The sequence below is a fragment of the Stegodyphus dumicola genome, chromosome 2, assembly GCF_044657685.1.
Source record: "Stegodyphus dumicola isolate Sdum_Otavi_A_Nest chromosome 2, ASM4465768v1".
In the NCBI taxonomy this organism is placed as follows: Eukaryota; Metazoa; Arthropoda; class Arachnida; order Araneae; family Eresidae; genus Stegodyphus; species Stegodyphus dumicola.
The window spans coordinates 170,995,967-171,012,719 of NC_140769.1; the positions used below are offsets into that span (position 1 = coordinate 170,995,967).

A 16,753-nucleotide genomic window follows, 5' to 3' on the forward strand; every position below is an offset into this window, starting at 1 on the left:
AAGTTAGAATTCTGGTTTACATATTATTTTACATATATATAAATAATATAATGCAAAAAATAATTAATTAAGTTAATCAAGTATTAAATTAATTAAATTAATTATATATATACACATATGGTTCTATATTTAACATCCGAGTACACATATGCGCCTACTCTCCTCGGCTAACAATGGACATTTTCTTTCATTACCTCTCGAAATATTAATTTCCATTACTTTCTACTATTCATTATTAATTCTTGTTCAGGTAATACTGAATGTGAATACAGGAAATAATCAATTTCTGCCAAATCTAAAATATATAATGCATCACGAGTAAAAAATGTAACATGCTCAAAATAAATTGGCGATGTGGAATGTAGCTACATTTGTTCCTTTTTTTAGTGCTAGAAAATGCCATAAGTCTTAGAAACCCGAATGAGCGTATATCTTGACAAATGTATTATTTTATAATGCATGAGCTTCTTAATTTTTCAACATAAGGAACTAGACACCTAAAACTAATTAATCATTCAGACGTCCACCACTTTTTAATTACAAGTATAGCCTACACAACTCATTTTTACCTGTAGTATGTGCGTTGCTTGATGTTGTTCGAAGAGATCTATGGCAACCGATGACACGGAGCGAGGCCTCAGACTCCCACCTAAAGAGGGGATAAAAGAAACAAAACAAGAGTTATTACCGAGTGATCTTGTTTAATTCAGTTTTAGAATATAACATCTTTCTAGTAATTACTGCATTATAAGCAAGGTCGAAAGTTCATATGAAAAGTTAATACTGCCATTCTTTCATTATGAGTTACTTCGCAGAAAGAATGATGCATTTTAATAATGCTAGCAATTAATTATAACAATTTTTACTTTTAATTTTTCTCCTTTTGGATTTTTTTTTTTTTGCTTGACAATCCTTTGTAGTTTAAAGTGTAGAAAAAGAAAAAAAAACTTACCTTCTAGTATGACTGAATTTTGTACATTGCCTTATTTTTAATTTTTAAAATACTCTAAAAATTTTTAAATTTAATTCTAAAAATTTCCATATATACTGTTTTATGTGTATTTCTTGCTTTTCTTTTACCTTTGACAGATATAAACGTTTTTAATATGATATTTTATGAATGCAATAAATAATAAACAATAGAAAGCTATAGTACGATTTATTATTAACGTAAACTTAATATTTAAAGAACACTAATAAATCATTGCACTTTAAAGATTGCATTTAGATCAATAACTCATAAACTTAAACTCCTTCAATAACACGTTTTATGTGATGGAAAAATTTTAAAACATGTATTTACACTTTTCTCCTATGTTATTGGACTTATTTCTATAAATAAACGACTCATTCCTGTACTTTCAGTTTACTAAAAATATTTTAAAAGTACATATTTACAAATCCGAAAGGTTTGAGATTTAAGTTTGCTCAAAAGGACTCAGAAATGGTCCATGTGGAATAGCGAAACATTTTATAAGATACTAGATGAATATACATTAAGACTAACATGGAAACGTTATATATCTTCTGCATATTTGAAAAGTGAAAAAAATAACTAACGTAATTCTATTAAAATACTGAGTGTTTTTAATTATATATATCATAAAGTAAACGAATTTTTATTTAAACCAATCAGATCCAAACGTCAAAAAATAATATTCTTATCTCTTGCTTTTAAATAGCTTAGTTTGTTCATTAATAGAAGATAGATTAAATATGAAATATAGATATCTTAGATTTTGCAAAGTGGCAAGAGATCTGAATGAGAAGTGAAACACTGCAAAATCCCGTTTCGAGATTAATAACCCGTTTGGGCTTATAATAAACTATACGACTACGTTACTTGACTGAGTGGGAGAATATAATTCATATTTCGTCGAGCCTTCATTCGAACCCAAAATATTTGTGCCTAACTAAATCGAAAAATTTAATATTTTAGATATTAGCATTTTTATTATTGCAGATTATTAGCTATATATTTAACATTTGACTACATATAACTAGCAATGCAATAGAATTACTAGATGGTAGATCTAAATTTCAGTAAAAAGGAATGGTACGGTTAAGAAAAATATTACTGTTACTTTTCTAAATGAGTTTCTGAGTTATTAGTATTTAAAAATAAATCTTAATATTTATACAATGATACTATTCCTATATAATCCGGATTTCTAATTTTACTTTTTATACAATCATTTCATTCATGAAAATGATGTAAGAGTTATACAATATATAAAGATACAAACCAAATTGTAAGCTAAGTTTAATACCTCAGTTATAACTGTACAAATTTGTGATTGATTTTGATGACAAAAATTGTAGAATTGATCGTAAGTTCCTTATAATAAATGTAAGGTCTTAAGACCTGCTGTTCGGTTGAGGTCTGAACAAAGATCTCTCCTTTCGGACAAGTGTACTTCTTCCTTGCTAATCGAACCCTTACTAGTTAGTCACCGTTCCTAGCTAGTCGGTTAGTTTCTACTTAATAAGAATACAAGTATAGCCTGATCGCAGTCCTGAAAGGTGACAAAAATCTCCTGGGACGTGTTCCCATCACCAAACACTAGCGGTTCCCGCCTGTTACCAAGATTGTTTCTCAATTAGCCTCCTTTATAAATTCTAAGATTTAGGCAAAACCCAACGTTATAACCTGCTATCGAGGACTCTATTTTAATTCTCCTTTTTATTGCAAAGCCTGTGACTTATGTAAAGTCCAGTATCACAACAAACTGTTCCAACGTTTCTAAAGGTTATATTTTAATCAAACTCCCATGTTAAGCCCGGGACTTAAACGGACTGTTTTGTAAAATCCTGCGTCATACTAGAGAGTCTCACCAATTAATCTTAAAGTCTGGAACTCGAATTAAAATTTCGACTATTTCAGGCTTGACTGAGTATCGAGACCCAACAGTAGCCGAGTGTTTAAGGTCGCTGTATACTGGTAGTTCAGCCAGGCTTGGATTCAAACCCAGGCGAAAAAGGTGGCTGCATGGTTATTTTCCGTAGTTTTTCCCTTATGTAACGTGAATACGAGCCAGTTTCTGTAAGTAAGTCCTCCACGAAGGTATCCCTTCTCTCAGGGGAGACAGCCGTCGTGCCTTTGCCATATTCAAATAACCCAACCTAACCTGACTGAGTCCCAAATTCTGAACATTCTCCTACAGCTTTGGAAAGACGAACTTTTACTATGACTAATGAGAAATTTATGAAAAAGAAAATAACCATGCGCAGATGATAAGAAAATTATTATTATTTTTCCTGTTAGTATTCTACGTAATGTGTGCGTGCTGTACGTGGAAAAAGCAGACACATCATGTATAAATTCATCGTAAGATGGCCATCAACGGCCTTCAAACACAAAAATACGTAGCTGAAGAACCGTACAAAGTATCTTTACTCGTTCCTTGACAATATAATAGATGGAAATTTGAAACATCGTGTTTCAAGGTCATACGTAAATGAAACTAAAGTCAAACAAAAGAAAACTGATCTTCCTTGATAACTATGAACTAATCTTCGATACATCTTTAAATAATAAATTCCATGAACTTGAGTTCGGAATATTTTGAAGTTGCCTTCGAACGTTACGAAACGAAACTAAATCTTCTGTTGATGATCGTGGAATATGAGCAGCTCTGAATACAATAGATCTCACAAGCGATAACATCATATTTTTACCACCTGCCAAAGACGAATGATGTCTTTGTTTCTTCTCGGAAAATAAAAAAACAAATTTGGTTTTAGTACCAGACAAATGATACAACTATTTGTTTTTTGAAGCTTCTTCTTCGTAATGCAATCAACTAGCTAAACCATGATATTAGGATGATGTAATTGGGCTGTTGCGGATACATTTCATGTAGATGGTGTAGTGAAGGCTGCTGTAGTGGCAGTTGCGAGTGGTTTATCGCTGGTTTTCTTTGTGATTACTAATCTAATGACGTCATTTTAAGAGAGATACAACAAAACAAATAAATAGCCAAACAACTGAATCTCTGAAGTATTTTAAAAAACATCGGGGCGCAGCGAACAAATTTCTTAAGAATAATCTTCAAGTACTAATTTGCATATAATAATACAAAATAGTAACGGATGTATGTCATGTGACAAAATCGTGAAGAAGAGGTTTTATTTTGAATCGTGAAGAAGAGGTATTTGGATTACTCACCGAAAAGATTACGTTGTAAAATGGTTTTATTTTGCATATATGATAGTACCTCAAAGTAGATCCAGGGTCTATATCCCTGCTCCGCACCTCTGAAACATTATACCAACATTTATTATAATGGCAAGAAGTAAAATGTATGCTTTATATCGGATGACGTACGTTAAGCCTGAAATTAGTACGCATCGTAGAATCCAAAGATAGCATTATTTATTGATTATTAGGGTTAACTGATCTTAAAGGATACCTTATTTTAGCTGTAGTCAAAATATTGGGTCATCCCAAAGGTTCTGCGGTATTTTAAATTGAAGCACGATTTCTTCCAATTATTTTGTTACTAATGTTACGGAATTAACTTCAACTAAGTAGGCGCTTAACTAAAAATGGTCTTTTATGCTCACGTTGCAGAATTGTAACATATGTTGTTGGTATATTTTTTGTTTCAGCACAGTAACACAAGTTCATTTTAGTTATATTATGCTCTTTTATTTAAAATAGGAAAGGAAAAAAATGCTAGTAAAATTTATGATATAAGTGAAGAAAGTGCTTTGTCTGATGACACAGTTCGAAAATGATTTGAGATGTTTAAGAGTGGAAATTTCAGCTCCGAATGTGATGCTTGCTGTGGATTAAAATCTTCTGTGAAGAAGGATCTATTAAAAGAAGCCATCACTGAAAATCTAAATTATATGATTCAGGAACTATAAGAGAAAATAAATATTCCAAAATTTACAGTACATAATTACTTGAAGAAGAGTAGATATGTACGCTGCTACGATGTTTTGGGACCCTATACTTTAACAAAGCAGGATATCCTTGTTGGAGTTTTGGCATGTGATTCTTTTCTGAAGAAGAACGAACTCCTTGTTTTGAAACGGCTCATTATTGAACATATACTATAAATATACTCCAAATACTATACTACAAATATACTCCAAATACTATACTACAAATATAATCTAAATACTATACTACAAATATACTCCAAATACTATACTCGAAACAATACTATAAAATATTTCTCTAGCCTTCTTAGCATGCCTTCGTGGTGTAATGGTCAGCACACTTGGCGCGTATTCAAGAGGTCGAAGGTTCGAGTACCGGCGAGGGCATTGCTAATTTTCCATGTCTCCTGCTTCGAAATAACCTAATGATTTTACAATATTAAAAGAAAAAGATCATGGAGTAAGCCAAGAACATCCTTTAGTAACATTGAGAGAGTAGCTGCATTCCAAAAAAGTAGTGCTTTGAGGTGGGAATTCAAAGGAGTTGCATGCATAGAATCGCTATTACAGTACATTATGAATTGTCTTTCATCAAGAAGTGATCGGCACCAAATTGTGATGATAGCCAAACACAAATTTATTGTGTATGGCAGAGATATTTTGTGCCATTCCCCATATTCGGTAAACCTTGCCCTCTTGGATTTTCCTCTCTTCAGGTCACTTCAGATTTGTTTAAATGTCATGGAATTCACTTCTTTGGAGAGTATTAAATAACACGTTAATACCTTCTTTACGAATTAACCTAATAACTTTTTTTAAAAGGAATTTTTTAGTTCTCTGAAAGATAACAAAAAAGGTCATACATTAAAATGATGCTTACGTAATTCAACAAACTTCTTATGTTTTCTACTGTTTTATATGTATTTATCAGGAAAAAAATCGCAGAACTTTTCGCATGACGCAATATCGATTTTAAAGAAAACTGCCATCTAGCATTGTCACAGTCAGTATCAGAAAATATAAATTTTTTGATTATATTTTTATTCTATTCTTTGGTTTTTCGATATTTAACACTGTTTCCAACTAAGATATAAGGCATTTATACGATTATGCACCTTCTAGATGGAAAAGTGGTTAATGGCGCTGGCTGCTGGACCGAAGGGCCTGGGCTCGAACTCCGGAGAAGACGTGGCTGTTTGTAAACGTATAGTGTCTGTGTGGCATGGGAGCACTCAAAATATACGACGAGCTGAAAGTCTTCTCGAGAGGTTAGTGGTATGGAAAGAGGGGTAGGAAACCCTCGAAGCGTCTTCCGGAGTGCTTTTTCTCAAAACTGGGATGGAACTAGGCCGTAGGTCGTACTGTCACCTTATGGTGCCGAAGGCTTTTCCCAGCGACAGACGTAATCTTGTTCTTCCTGCCAAGATAAAATTTCTGAGCTTATTCTGGTTATGTCGGAGAAGTGAGATAACCACAACAACAATATATGATTATGCATTGCAGCTACTGTGAATTTATTGCAAATAGATAAAGCTATAAAAGTAACTTAGAGTTACTACAAGTAGCTACATTGTCATTGCTTTCTTCTAACTTAGAGTCACTACATTGTCATTGCTTTCTTTTAAGAAGTACGATCTAATCTTCTCGAATCTAGAACTGAATATTATGAACGAATTCAACATCTTATTTAATGCAAAATGGTGGAGGAAGAGAAGGAGGGGAAAGCTAATGTAAGGCTGTAAAATTTCGAAGCACATATGCATCTTTCCTAACACCAGAATCGATTCCAGTCTTTAAATACTTCTAAAGCAATTGATTTCCTTGGACACAAATTGGTACACTATAATCTGAGATAAATTTGCTGCCCTATGTAATAGATTTGCTGCCCTATGCCAATTATTTGCTGCCCTATGTAGTAGAAAAGTTACTTTTCATAATGAAAAACCTCAAAATTGGAGACAATTGATATAATTAACTACCTCCTACTTGCATTATAAAACAAAGGAAATAATTATTTGCCTCTTTTCTGTAAACAGCATAATTTATTTTTCGAATCTCATTTAACTATAAGAAAGCTCATCTGCCTTGGAAAACTGAATCCATGGAAAATTTCTGGTTCATATATGCGTAATGAAGTTTTAAAGAAATCTCGCCATTTTTTGAATGAACAACCAATTTTATTAGTCAAAAACTTACAGAATAACTGAAATGGTTTCAATTTTAATCGCGCGCGTCATCTGCGGATATTCTTTGCGCGTGTTTCTTTACATTTTTTAGTGGAATTATGTTGGTAGCGTAACAACGCGAATACGTTACATATGCTACAAATTAGAAAAACTTTGAAATACGCAATGGAACAAAATATTGACAGATATTTTGCTCCATTGCGTGTTAAGGAAATGTGCATTTTAGTTCAAATGCAATGAATACAATTCCAAATAGTTTAGCCGTCAGAAGGTTACTTTACTTTTTCTTTGAGGTAATACAAATAATTACAATTGTTTAAAATTTACTGCAGTGAGGGAAGCCAAATTGTTATATTAATGGTGTCTTACATTTTAGTCAGAAAACGGGATCGTATTAAATAACTTACCCAGGCACAAGATTAATGGCGTTCGAAGGGTATTTACTAATAACGGACATCAGTCTAGATTCGTTTTCTTTTTTATTTTTCACTCGGGCAAGCTAAAAAGAAAACGCGATTACGTTTCGTACTTTAACAGAAACAATTTTCCGGGTTTTAGGGATCTTTCTAAAAAATGTATCTTGTCTAAATGTCTTGACATTTCATATCAATTATTTCAAAAAGAATGAAGTACATTGCCTAAGGTACATCAGTGGCATTCGATGTCAAAGAACTTTACTTTTCGAAAACTTAACAACCTCAGTTTCGAAATTATTCGCTTTAATATCGGGATTTTTTTTATGTTCTTTCGAAACAATATAACAAGCTTTCGTTCTAGTGTCTGTTGTGATTGAGTTTGAGCTTGACAAGTTGAACCATTGGTAAAGAACAGAAAGATAAAAGTTGAGGAGTGAAAAACGAAGTTAGGGTTAAAATTGACAGCCACTTTGTCTTCTGATATCATACTTATCATCTATCTGATCGAAATGTCAAAATCAATATTTCCGGTTTATGTTACATGAGTCTATGTCTTTCTTTCTGATAATATTCTTCGGACACTTCTGAACTCCACCCTGTGGAACTTAATATGATATTTCATTGCAGTGAATATTCCATACAGACATCAGCTTTTGTGTTACATTCAAGATGACAAATAATGCAAAATAAGGATGTTATGGGAAAAACTGAATTTACAACAGCGCCCATAACTGAGTTTTATTTTAGGTGAAGGTGCAGCTACTAACCATTGCTTTAATTATCGCTTAATGTATTCTTTTGCCCTTCTAATTTACTTGCATTTTCTTTGGAATGCGTCTGCAGGTCTTACTATATTGAAAAATTACGGGAATAAATGCAACAGGAAATACACTGCTGGCCACCGTAAATGCAACACCCTGAAGGAAGCATGCAAATAACATGAAATTTACAACATGCATTAGCGGAGGTGAGCTATGCAAATGATTAGAATTTCAGCGCAGACGCACATCACGTGCGCCTGTGGCGCCACTTCAAAGCGCTATTTAAGGCTTGGAGTTTTCGACGATTTCAAATTCGGCAATTGTGTAAAAAAAAAAAAAAAGATAAGATCAATTATGTTTTGTAGTAAACAGCGACCATCCGAGTTTGATCAAGTATTCGAGTTCGACAGAGGAAGGATAGTGGCCTACCGAGAGTGTGGATTATCTTTCAGGGAAATCGGTAGTCGTGTTGGATAATGCGGATATGTGACCGTTGGATGCAGGAGGGTACGACGGACCGACGTGTTCGATCGCATCCACCTCAGTGCACCACTTCGCGTGATGACAGGAACATTGTGCGCATGGCAGTGACGGATCGCTCAGGCACATCACGAACCATAGCACAGCACATTCAGTCTGTAATGCATCATGCAGTGTCTGCGCGTACCATTCGACGTCGTTTACAGCAGAGTTGTCTGTCCGCAAGACGTCCATTGCTTCGTTTACCCTTAACGCAGAACCACAGACGTCTCCGCCGCCCATGGTGCGATGAAAGAAGGATGTGGACGGCAAAATGGAATGAAATTGTCTTTACTGATGAGTCACGCTTCTGTCTGCAACCCCACGATGATCGGATTTGAGTCTGGAGATACCATCGAGAGAGGATGCTGAACAGCTGTGTTATGCACCGCCACACTGGTCCTGCACCGGGTATTATGGTATGGGGAGGTATTGGATATGACTCTCGCTTTCCTCTAATTGCCGGTACTTTAAACAGCCAGCGCTACGTCTGCGAGGTGTTGGAGCCCAGTTATCCTTCCTTACCTTCAGGGCTTGCCCACAGCCATATTTCAACAGGATAATGCGCGACCACACGTGGCACGCATTGTCCAAGGGCTCTTCGTCAATCGCTAGATTGAACTGCTTCCCTGGCCGGCTCGCTCTCCAGATCTTTCGCCGATAGAAAATATGTGGTCCATGGTTGCTGAGCGATTGACCCAGATTACATTTCAAGCTGCCACACCAGATCAACTTTGGTAACGTGTGGAAGCTGCTTGGTCTACTGTACCCCAAGAGCACATCCAAAGTCTCTTTGAATCAATGCCGAGGCGTGAGGCAGCGGTGATCTCCAACAACGGGCGGCTACTCTGGCTACTGATTCTGGAAGGAACCACCCTTGACAGAACTCTATAAATTTAATCATTTGATACTTGGTCGACATGTTATCTACTAAATAAATTTTGTTGTGATATCTCTTGTCTTTCTTGGTGTTGCAATTTGGGTAGCCAGCAGTGTAGTTAAAGACTTGAAGATTAATTTCTTTCGGATTTATTTACTGTAATCGTGTTTTTCATCATCCAACATTTAAACGTGCGTGGATAATGAAACATCCAACAGAATCTCAAAAGCGTACTTGTATTCATAGTCAAAACAAGCCATTGGAAAACAGAGCTGGTTGTGTTAGGTTGCTGTATTTCATCATACTCAGACTGTTTACAAATTGGCGTGCATTTCATAATTTAAGAACTGTTTATTTTTCAAGTTTTTGAATTTTTTTATTTTTCAAGTTTTGGAATTGTTTATTTTTCATGTTTCCTGCTTCTAGATGTCACAGTGTTCAGACTGTTTACAGATTGGCGTGTATTTCATAATTTAAGAACTGTTTATTATCCAAGTTTTTGAACTGTTTATTTTTGATACGGTAATTGCAGTATTACTTTTATTAAAAGTAAATCATTTTCGTTAATAAAGTTTTAAAGAATTTATAATCAAAGATCTATAGGAAAGAAAGATAGATAATTATCAGATCACCATCTCTAAATTATTATTTATTTATTTATTTATTTTTGCTTTTTTTTTGGTACTTAGAGCTAAAATGATCGCAATAGTTTAGATAATTAACGCCTTTTGTAAATACGCAGCTTATTACCTTTCTGATATTTTACCATATATTAGCCTGTCGGTATCAGATTTAAGAATCGGTAGAAGAGACTTCGTAATTCGTAAATTTGAAACAAAGTCTTCATTGGGAATTACGCAGAAAAATTTCATGCTGACATTTAATAAATTTCCCCCTTTTAACCTGAAATTTTAAATATTAATACTCTGATGATTGTTATGCAAAATACTGCAGAAAAGCAGTTTTAATTTGCACACATTTAAAATAAAACTCTACTAATTTTGAGGGCGGTCAAAATATTTTGTTTATGCTGTTTCAAATATGCTATTTTTTTTGTTCAAAATATGCTGTTTTTAAATATTTTGGGATAATTCTGTTGAATTGAATTTTATGAGGTTTAAGGGCGAAGAACATGATATTTAGTAAATAAAGGTAACTCACAAAACGTTAAAAAAACTTAATATAAAATTTTGAAGTTTCAGATTTTTTAAAAAAATTTTATTTATAATTATTTTTTTGGTTTTGGCCTAGTTTTAAATTTTACATTGGCTTCTCTCCCATTTGATACAAAACTTTTCATTATAAATTAGTTATTTTATCGTGTATATCCTAAAATAATACTTTCAGTAAATTTCAGCTATAAAGTTTTTTCTATCAAAGGAAGTTATCTTCCCTGACATCTAAATAAACCATCAAACAAAAATCTAAAACAAATTTCATGCATACTTTTATTTCCTTAAGGAAGATTATGACAAAAAAGTGCTGGTATCAAAACTGCACTGAACAGGGAAGAAGAAACCTGTAATAACAAAATAAGACCTTTCCCTCTTATTATATTAGTTAATTAAGACGCGAAAGGTTTCGCCAAACCCGGATGCAAACAGCAAATCTTTGGTCTAATTACAAAATCTTACAAAAGGCCAACATGCAAACCCGAAATTCTGTCTCCATCAACTGAGATGAAGTGAATAATCCAGCTTTTACAACATCAAGAAGAAATGAAGGAGTCATCTTCTAAACTTCAATCAACAAGTGTATCAACAAAACGCGTCAGTTATTTCTTCGCTTTTCAGACGTCACAGCTCAACAATGGAAGTTCGAGAACGTTTTTAACCTTTGCAGAAGTAAATTATCAATTTGATAAATCGTGACTCAGTTCATTGGAAAGCGTGCTTTCCAATACAAGAAGGTTTATTCTTCTCTAACCTCAACCGTGACTACATAAGCCGATGAAAAGCGTTCTCGGTTTAATTTTTTCAGAGCAATTTTGCATATTTTTTTTATAGAAAATTACAAAGAAGAGTTTTGATGAGTGAACAATGCTATTAGAGGTTTTCTCTGCATATATTTTAAGTAATAATTACAGGCGTGTAATGAAATATAAGGAAATATTGGGTGAAACTATCTCCAAAAATGTGACCCCGACCACTAAACATGAAAGGATGTTCATGAGCGACGTTTAGTTGACGGGTGTAACGCTTCAAAAGCTCTTTTATCCAATATTTAAAGACTTTTATATGGATACTTAAATTTTAATGAATTATCTTATTCAGTTTTCTCCGACTGAATTTTTTTTTTTTTTTTTTGTTTGGAGATATAAATACAAGTTTAAAAATTACATGATTAGGCGTTCTCTACACATAATATGCAGGACCTCTATCCATTTGTTTGTCCAGACTTTTGAGAACTTTCGCATAAGCGACGAGTGTGCTACCGTTACATTACGAAGGCATGCAGAAAGGAGGGAGAAAATACCTTATATACTCCCCCTTTTAAAGGACGACTGGGGATTAGCGGACCGAATCGCCATATCCTGGTGGTTGAAGAATCATCATCCACCACCTTTTTGTTTTAGTTTGGGCGCCACCGTAGAAACATTCAGTATTTGTGATGCAGGAAACTGAAGAAAAAGGAGCAATGCCCTCTCCGGCACTCTAACCTGGACCTCTCCAATACGCGCCGAGTGTGCTACCGTTACACGATGAAAGCATTCAGAAAGGAAGGAGAAAATACCTTATAGTATAAGCATTTTAAAGTAACTGTAACACCTACATAAGCAAAAAAATTTCACCATTTAGTATTTTATTATGAATAATTTATTTTTGTTCCTTAAACAACAACAAAATCTCAAAAGGAAAATGAAAGATCACTAGAACTCAAGGTTAATAAACAGCTCAATGATAGATCAATAAAGCTCAAAACTAATGAACTGATAAAAAATTCTCCAGTCATATTAGTAAACTAATGAGTATGATAAAAATTATGAAATCAGTAAATGAAAATATCAATAAAACTCAAGATTAACAAATAGCTCAATGATAGATCAATAAAGCTCAAAACTAATGAATTGCTAAAACTTTTTCCAATCATAATTTAGAGTAAATGAAAACATTGTTCCTAATTTTTTCATTAAATTATTTATTTAAGAAAAGCAATAAAAAGCAAAAGCATTTTCATCATAATCTTTAAGAAAGCGGAATTTTGTAAAACATTTTTCAGAATAATTTGCCTTTAGAGTCTATTTTATGAGTAAGATAAATGTAGAAAATGTTGCACTTTTAAAAATTATTGCAGTTTATCCGAACTCGGGACTAATTTTAATTTGCTTCTATTAACTAACAGGGTAGTTATTATGTTTAACCTGTTCTGCACTTCTTTTGTATTACATGCTTCACCAGAAGTTTTATATTTTTGATTGATGATTTATTTAGGTGTAACTGAAGATAAATTCCACAGCTAGGGAAAGAAAAGTAATAACTGAAATTTAGTGAAGGTATTATTTTAGGAACTATGACATGAGATAGAATGAATGACTAACCAAATTTTGTATCAAATGGAAAAGCAACACGTCAACATAAAATTTAAAACTAGGCAAAAAAGAAATTTTTGTTTAGAATATGCTCTTGAAGAACACAAACTTGCGTCTGCTCGCCCTTGAGATCAACAGAGTTTTACTGAAAAAATATAGTGAACTGAACAAGTTAGTAACAGTGAGGAATAGTGCACTGAACACTGATAGTACACTGATTTGGCCAACATGCAAACCCAAAATTCTGTCTCCATCAACTGAGATGAAGTGAATAATCCAAAACAGTTAGCGATACTGAGGGATGGTGCACAGAACAACAGATAGTGCACTCAACAGTGAACATAGTTCAGGACAAGGAATTCGAATCATAACAATTGCTGAACAGGAAAATCGTTTACTATATTATCCCACTATTGACTTAATAACTTTAATGAATGAAAGCTGTGTGTGTGTGTGTGTGTGTGTGTGGTGGTGGTGGGGTAAGTTAGTTGTATATTTAATTTCCACACAAGCGGGATATATTATTTATGCTCAAGCTTAAGGTAAATATTATGCAGCGTGCGTTTAGAAAGAAATCCTTTATCAAGCCATCTCCTCCAAAACTTAATTTTATGTTCTTTTCACGTTCTTTGAAACGTTGAACGGGTTGAATCCAAAGCGAAATTTACAAGTTTTATGTACTCCGGAAAACAAAATATATAAATATATTTCAATGTAAAATGTTTCAGCTTTATGATGGCTTGACTAACTTCAGCTTTATCTTAGTTGTGACTTATTTCTTTACTGAAGAACTTCTCTATAATCAATTCTTTAGAACAACTGGGTATCAAATGGCCTTGCTTCTTGCTGCCTTTCAGTAAAACACGAATATTCCTCATAGACGAATTGAAAAAGCTACGTAAAGCATTCTGTGACTGAAAAATGGTTGGTGATAAATAAATTCCAACTTTCTTCAGTGTCTGTCGCTGTGACTTATTAACAGTCATACAGATTGCAAGCCTGATAGGAAACTGTCCTCTCTTGAGCTGAAAGGGGAGGTTTGAATCTGAAGGCGAAAATTCAACACGTGGAATGAAAACTCTTCATCCAACATTCTGTTTACAGATGACTTCACAATCTAAGACTTTTCACATAATTTTCTTCACAATAAGCCTTGTTCCACACAGCTGGATTTAGCATAACTATAACTGCAAATTTTAAATTCAGACAATGAGTTGGCATTCCAGAAGGTGTCAAGCTGTGGATGAAATCCAGCCGGTACACCTTTTGTTCTTCTTCTTCATTACAAATAACCGAGTCTGCACTGTAGTGTGTGGAATTTTGACCTGAAAATCTGGAGAAAATTTCTTAATTAAGTTTCAGAACTTCATTATTCTTTGGACATAAAGTTGCTTTACTGGCCAAGTCTTGTAAGTCGAAATCATTGCTGCAACAAAATAATTCTTCTACTATCGATCTGTTGACCACACACAAAGATGGAATTTCAATGTCCTCTTTCAAGGACAACTACAATTTGAGGGACAACTAGAAGCTTAACAGAAGTAACAGGTGCACTTTTATTTTAAGGATTAAAATAGCTAACACATGCATTTCAGGGAAGGAGACTGCGTATTTTCATTACAGAATATAATATTACTTCTATTAATTACTATTAATATTACTTACTATTAATATTATACAAAATTGTATTCAAATCCGTGACAAAATAAAAAAATATATAAAGCAGCATGGAATTGTTATAATGACGTCATAGAATATGAAACATTTGTTAACAATTTTTTTTAAAGGGCGCTTTGAACTCATAACCAGGATTTTCTATGAAACTTTTTCTTTACTTTATTTATTAGTCAAACTCTGAATTTTTCATTTTGTAATAAATATATATGAACTATTTATTGCACTATTTGCTTTGAAGTTGTCAGAATACATTAGAAGAAAATTAAATAGATTTTTTAAAAACAAAATCGTAATCAGAAACGGTTCAGCTGATATGATCCCGGCACCTCTTCCTTTTTATTTCTTTTCCCTGTTGTGTCTGTGTTTTTATTTTGTGTTGAAGGTACAGAGAAAGCTTTAATTGTTGGCTCATACGTTACTTGAAAAACGTGATTGTAGCCGCCCTGACACAGGTGGGGCCTGCTCGGTAGCACATTGCCGTGATGCGATACCATTGCATCATTTAAACTCGCGATTTTTTTTTCTGCAAAAAATAATGCTTTAGATACTGAAAACTTAAGACGTCTGGGTCTATATTTTTATGAATTTCAACTAGGCGCATTTTGACGAATGGAATTCTTCGCATATTTTAACGATGAGAATATATTAGGCCAAAACGTTAATCAATTTTATTATAACAGGATACTTTGTGATGAAGAGACGTACTTCATATATTGTGTTCTTACCTGTTATACTTGCTTTCATAGACTAATTTTTAATTCCGTTTATATCATTTCTGTAAATGCGCAGAACTTAGTACAACGTTCATTTATTCTCTCTACCTTTCTGTAGCTTGATTTCATTAATAATTGTGTGATATATAATAAATTAATCAGACTAAAATTATCATAGTGTTGATGTAAAGAAAACTAAGTGCACATGATTGCTGAACACATATTCTTATATACAAGTGGCGAACTTTACTTTTTTGCAAAGATGAAAGTGTGATAGTTTTTTCTCTAGCTATTCACTGCAAATAAATGAAAAAAATTTAATTTAAAGGTGCAGAATTAATTCAATAATCCAGGAATTAAAAAAATGAAAATAACTTCTTTAATTATATAGTAAAAAACTGCAATATTAATTACCAAATAAATGAATAATAACCACATAAGTGTTCCTGATAAAAAAAATTAAGATTCTGAATTGTGATTAAAAAAAAGAGAGGACCTTTCAGATGTATATACGCAAATCAGGTGATGCAAGTGCTTCAACTTATATAAAAATTAACCTCCAGCACATAAATTTATTATGATGAAGTAAATTAAATTAAGCACTTAAACAAACTCAAGTAGAAAACATACAGAAATATCGTTCGAATTAGCTTATCAATAAAACTGAATTAGTTCATATACCTATTTTAGGGAAACTTTACATTTTAATTATGTAATTAATTTGCTTAAGCTAAAAGTTAGTTTGTAAATAGAATTATGGTAAAGATGTGTTCCGTATGAAATTGAATATTTTTCTAGTTAACGATTATGTACTAAGAATCTTATGTTTTTCTAGCTAAAAGAAAACATGGTGGCTTCCTTGTATTGTCATCACATGACTTCCTTGTACGGCCATTTAAATTATACACATCTTTTGCTGCATTTCATTTAAACTATTTCCTCGAATTTCATTAGAGATATATTTGTCATTCAATTAATTTAGTTCATACTTCGCGGCAAGGCAAAAATACATAAAAACTCAAAGCATCTTCATTAAAAATTGTGAAATACGGAAAAACAAAAAACCTCAAATACAGTTAAAACAGTTAAAAAAATTCACAATTAAAATAACAATTTTTACGCAAAAAATTAGCAACTCGCCCAGCGGGCAAGACGGCAGATTTTTCGGTGCACACAACTGAA

The 16,753-nt window shown here is 33.2% G+C and overlaps 1 protein-coding gene across 3 annotated transcripts in view; it reads right to left on the bottom strand.

Annotated features, from left to right (window-relative positions):
- LOC118190682 (protein trachealess-like) overlaps window positions 1–16,753 on the bottom strand; it is a 386,424-nt gene that overhangs the window by 29,021 nt on the left and 340,650 nt on the right. For all 3 annotated transcript variants that reach the window (XM_035361440.2, XM_035361441.2, XM_035361442.2), the window contains one exon: window positions 570–649. In XM_035361440.2, the coding sequence (XP_035217331.1) occupies window positions 570–649 (80 nt within the window). The remainder of the gene's footprint in view (window positions 1–569; window positions 650–16,753) is intronic.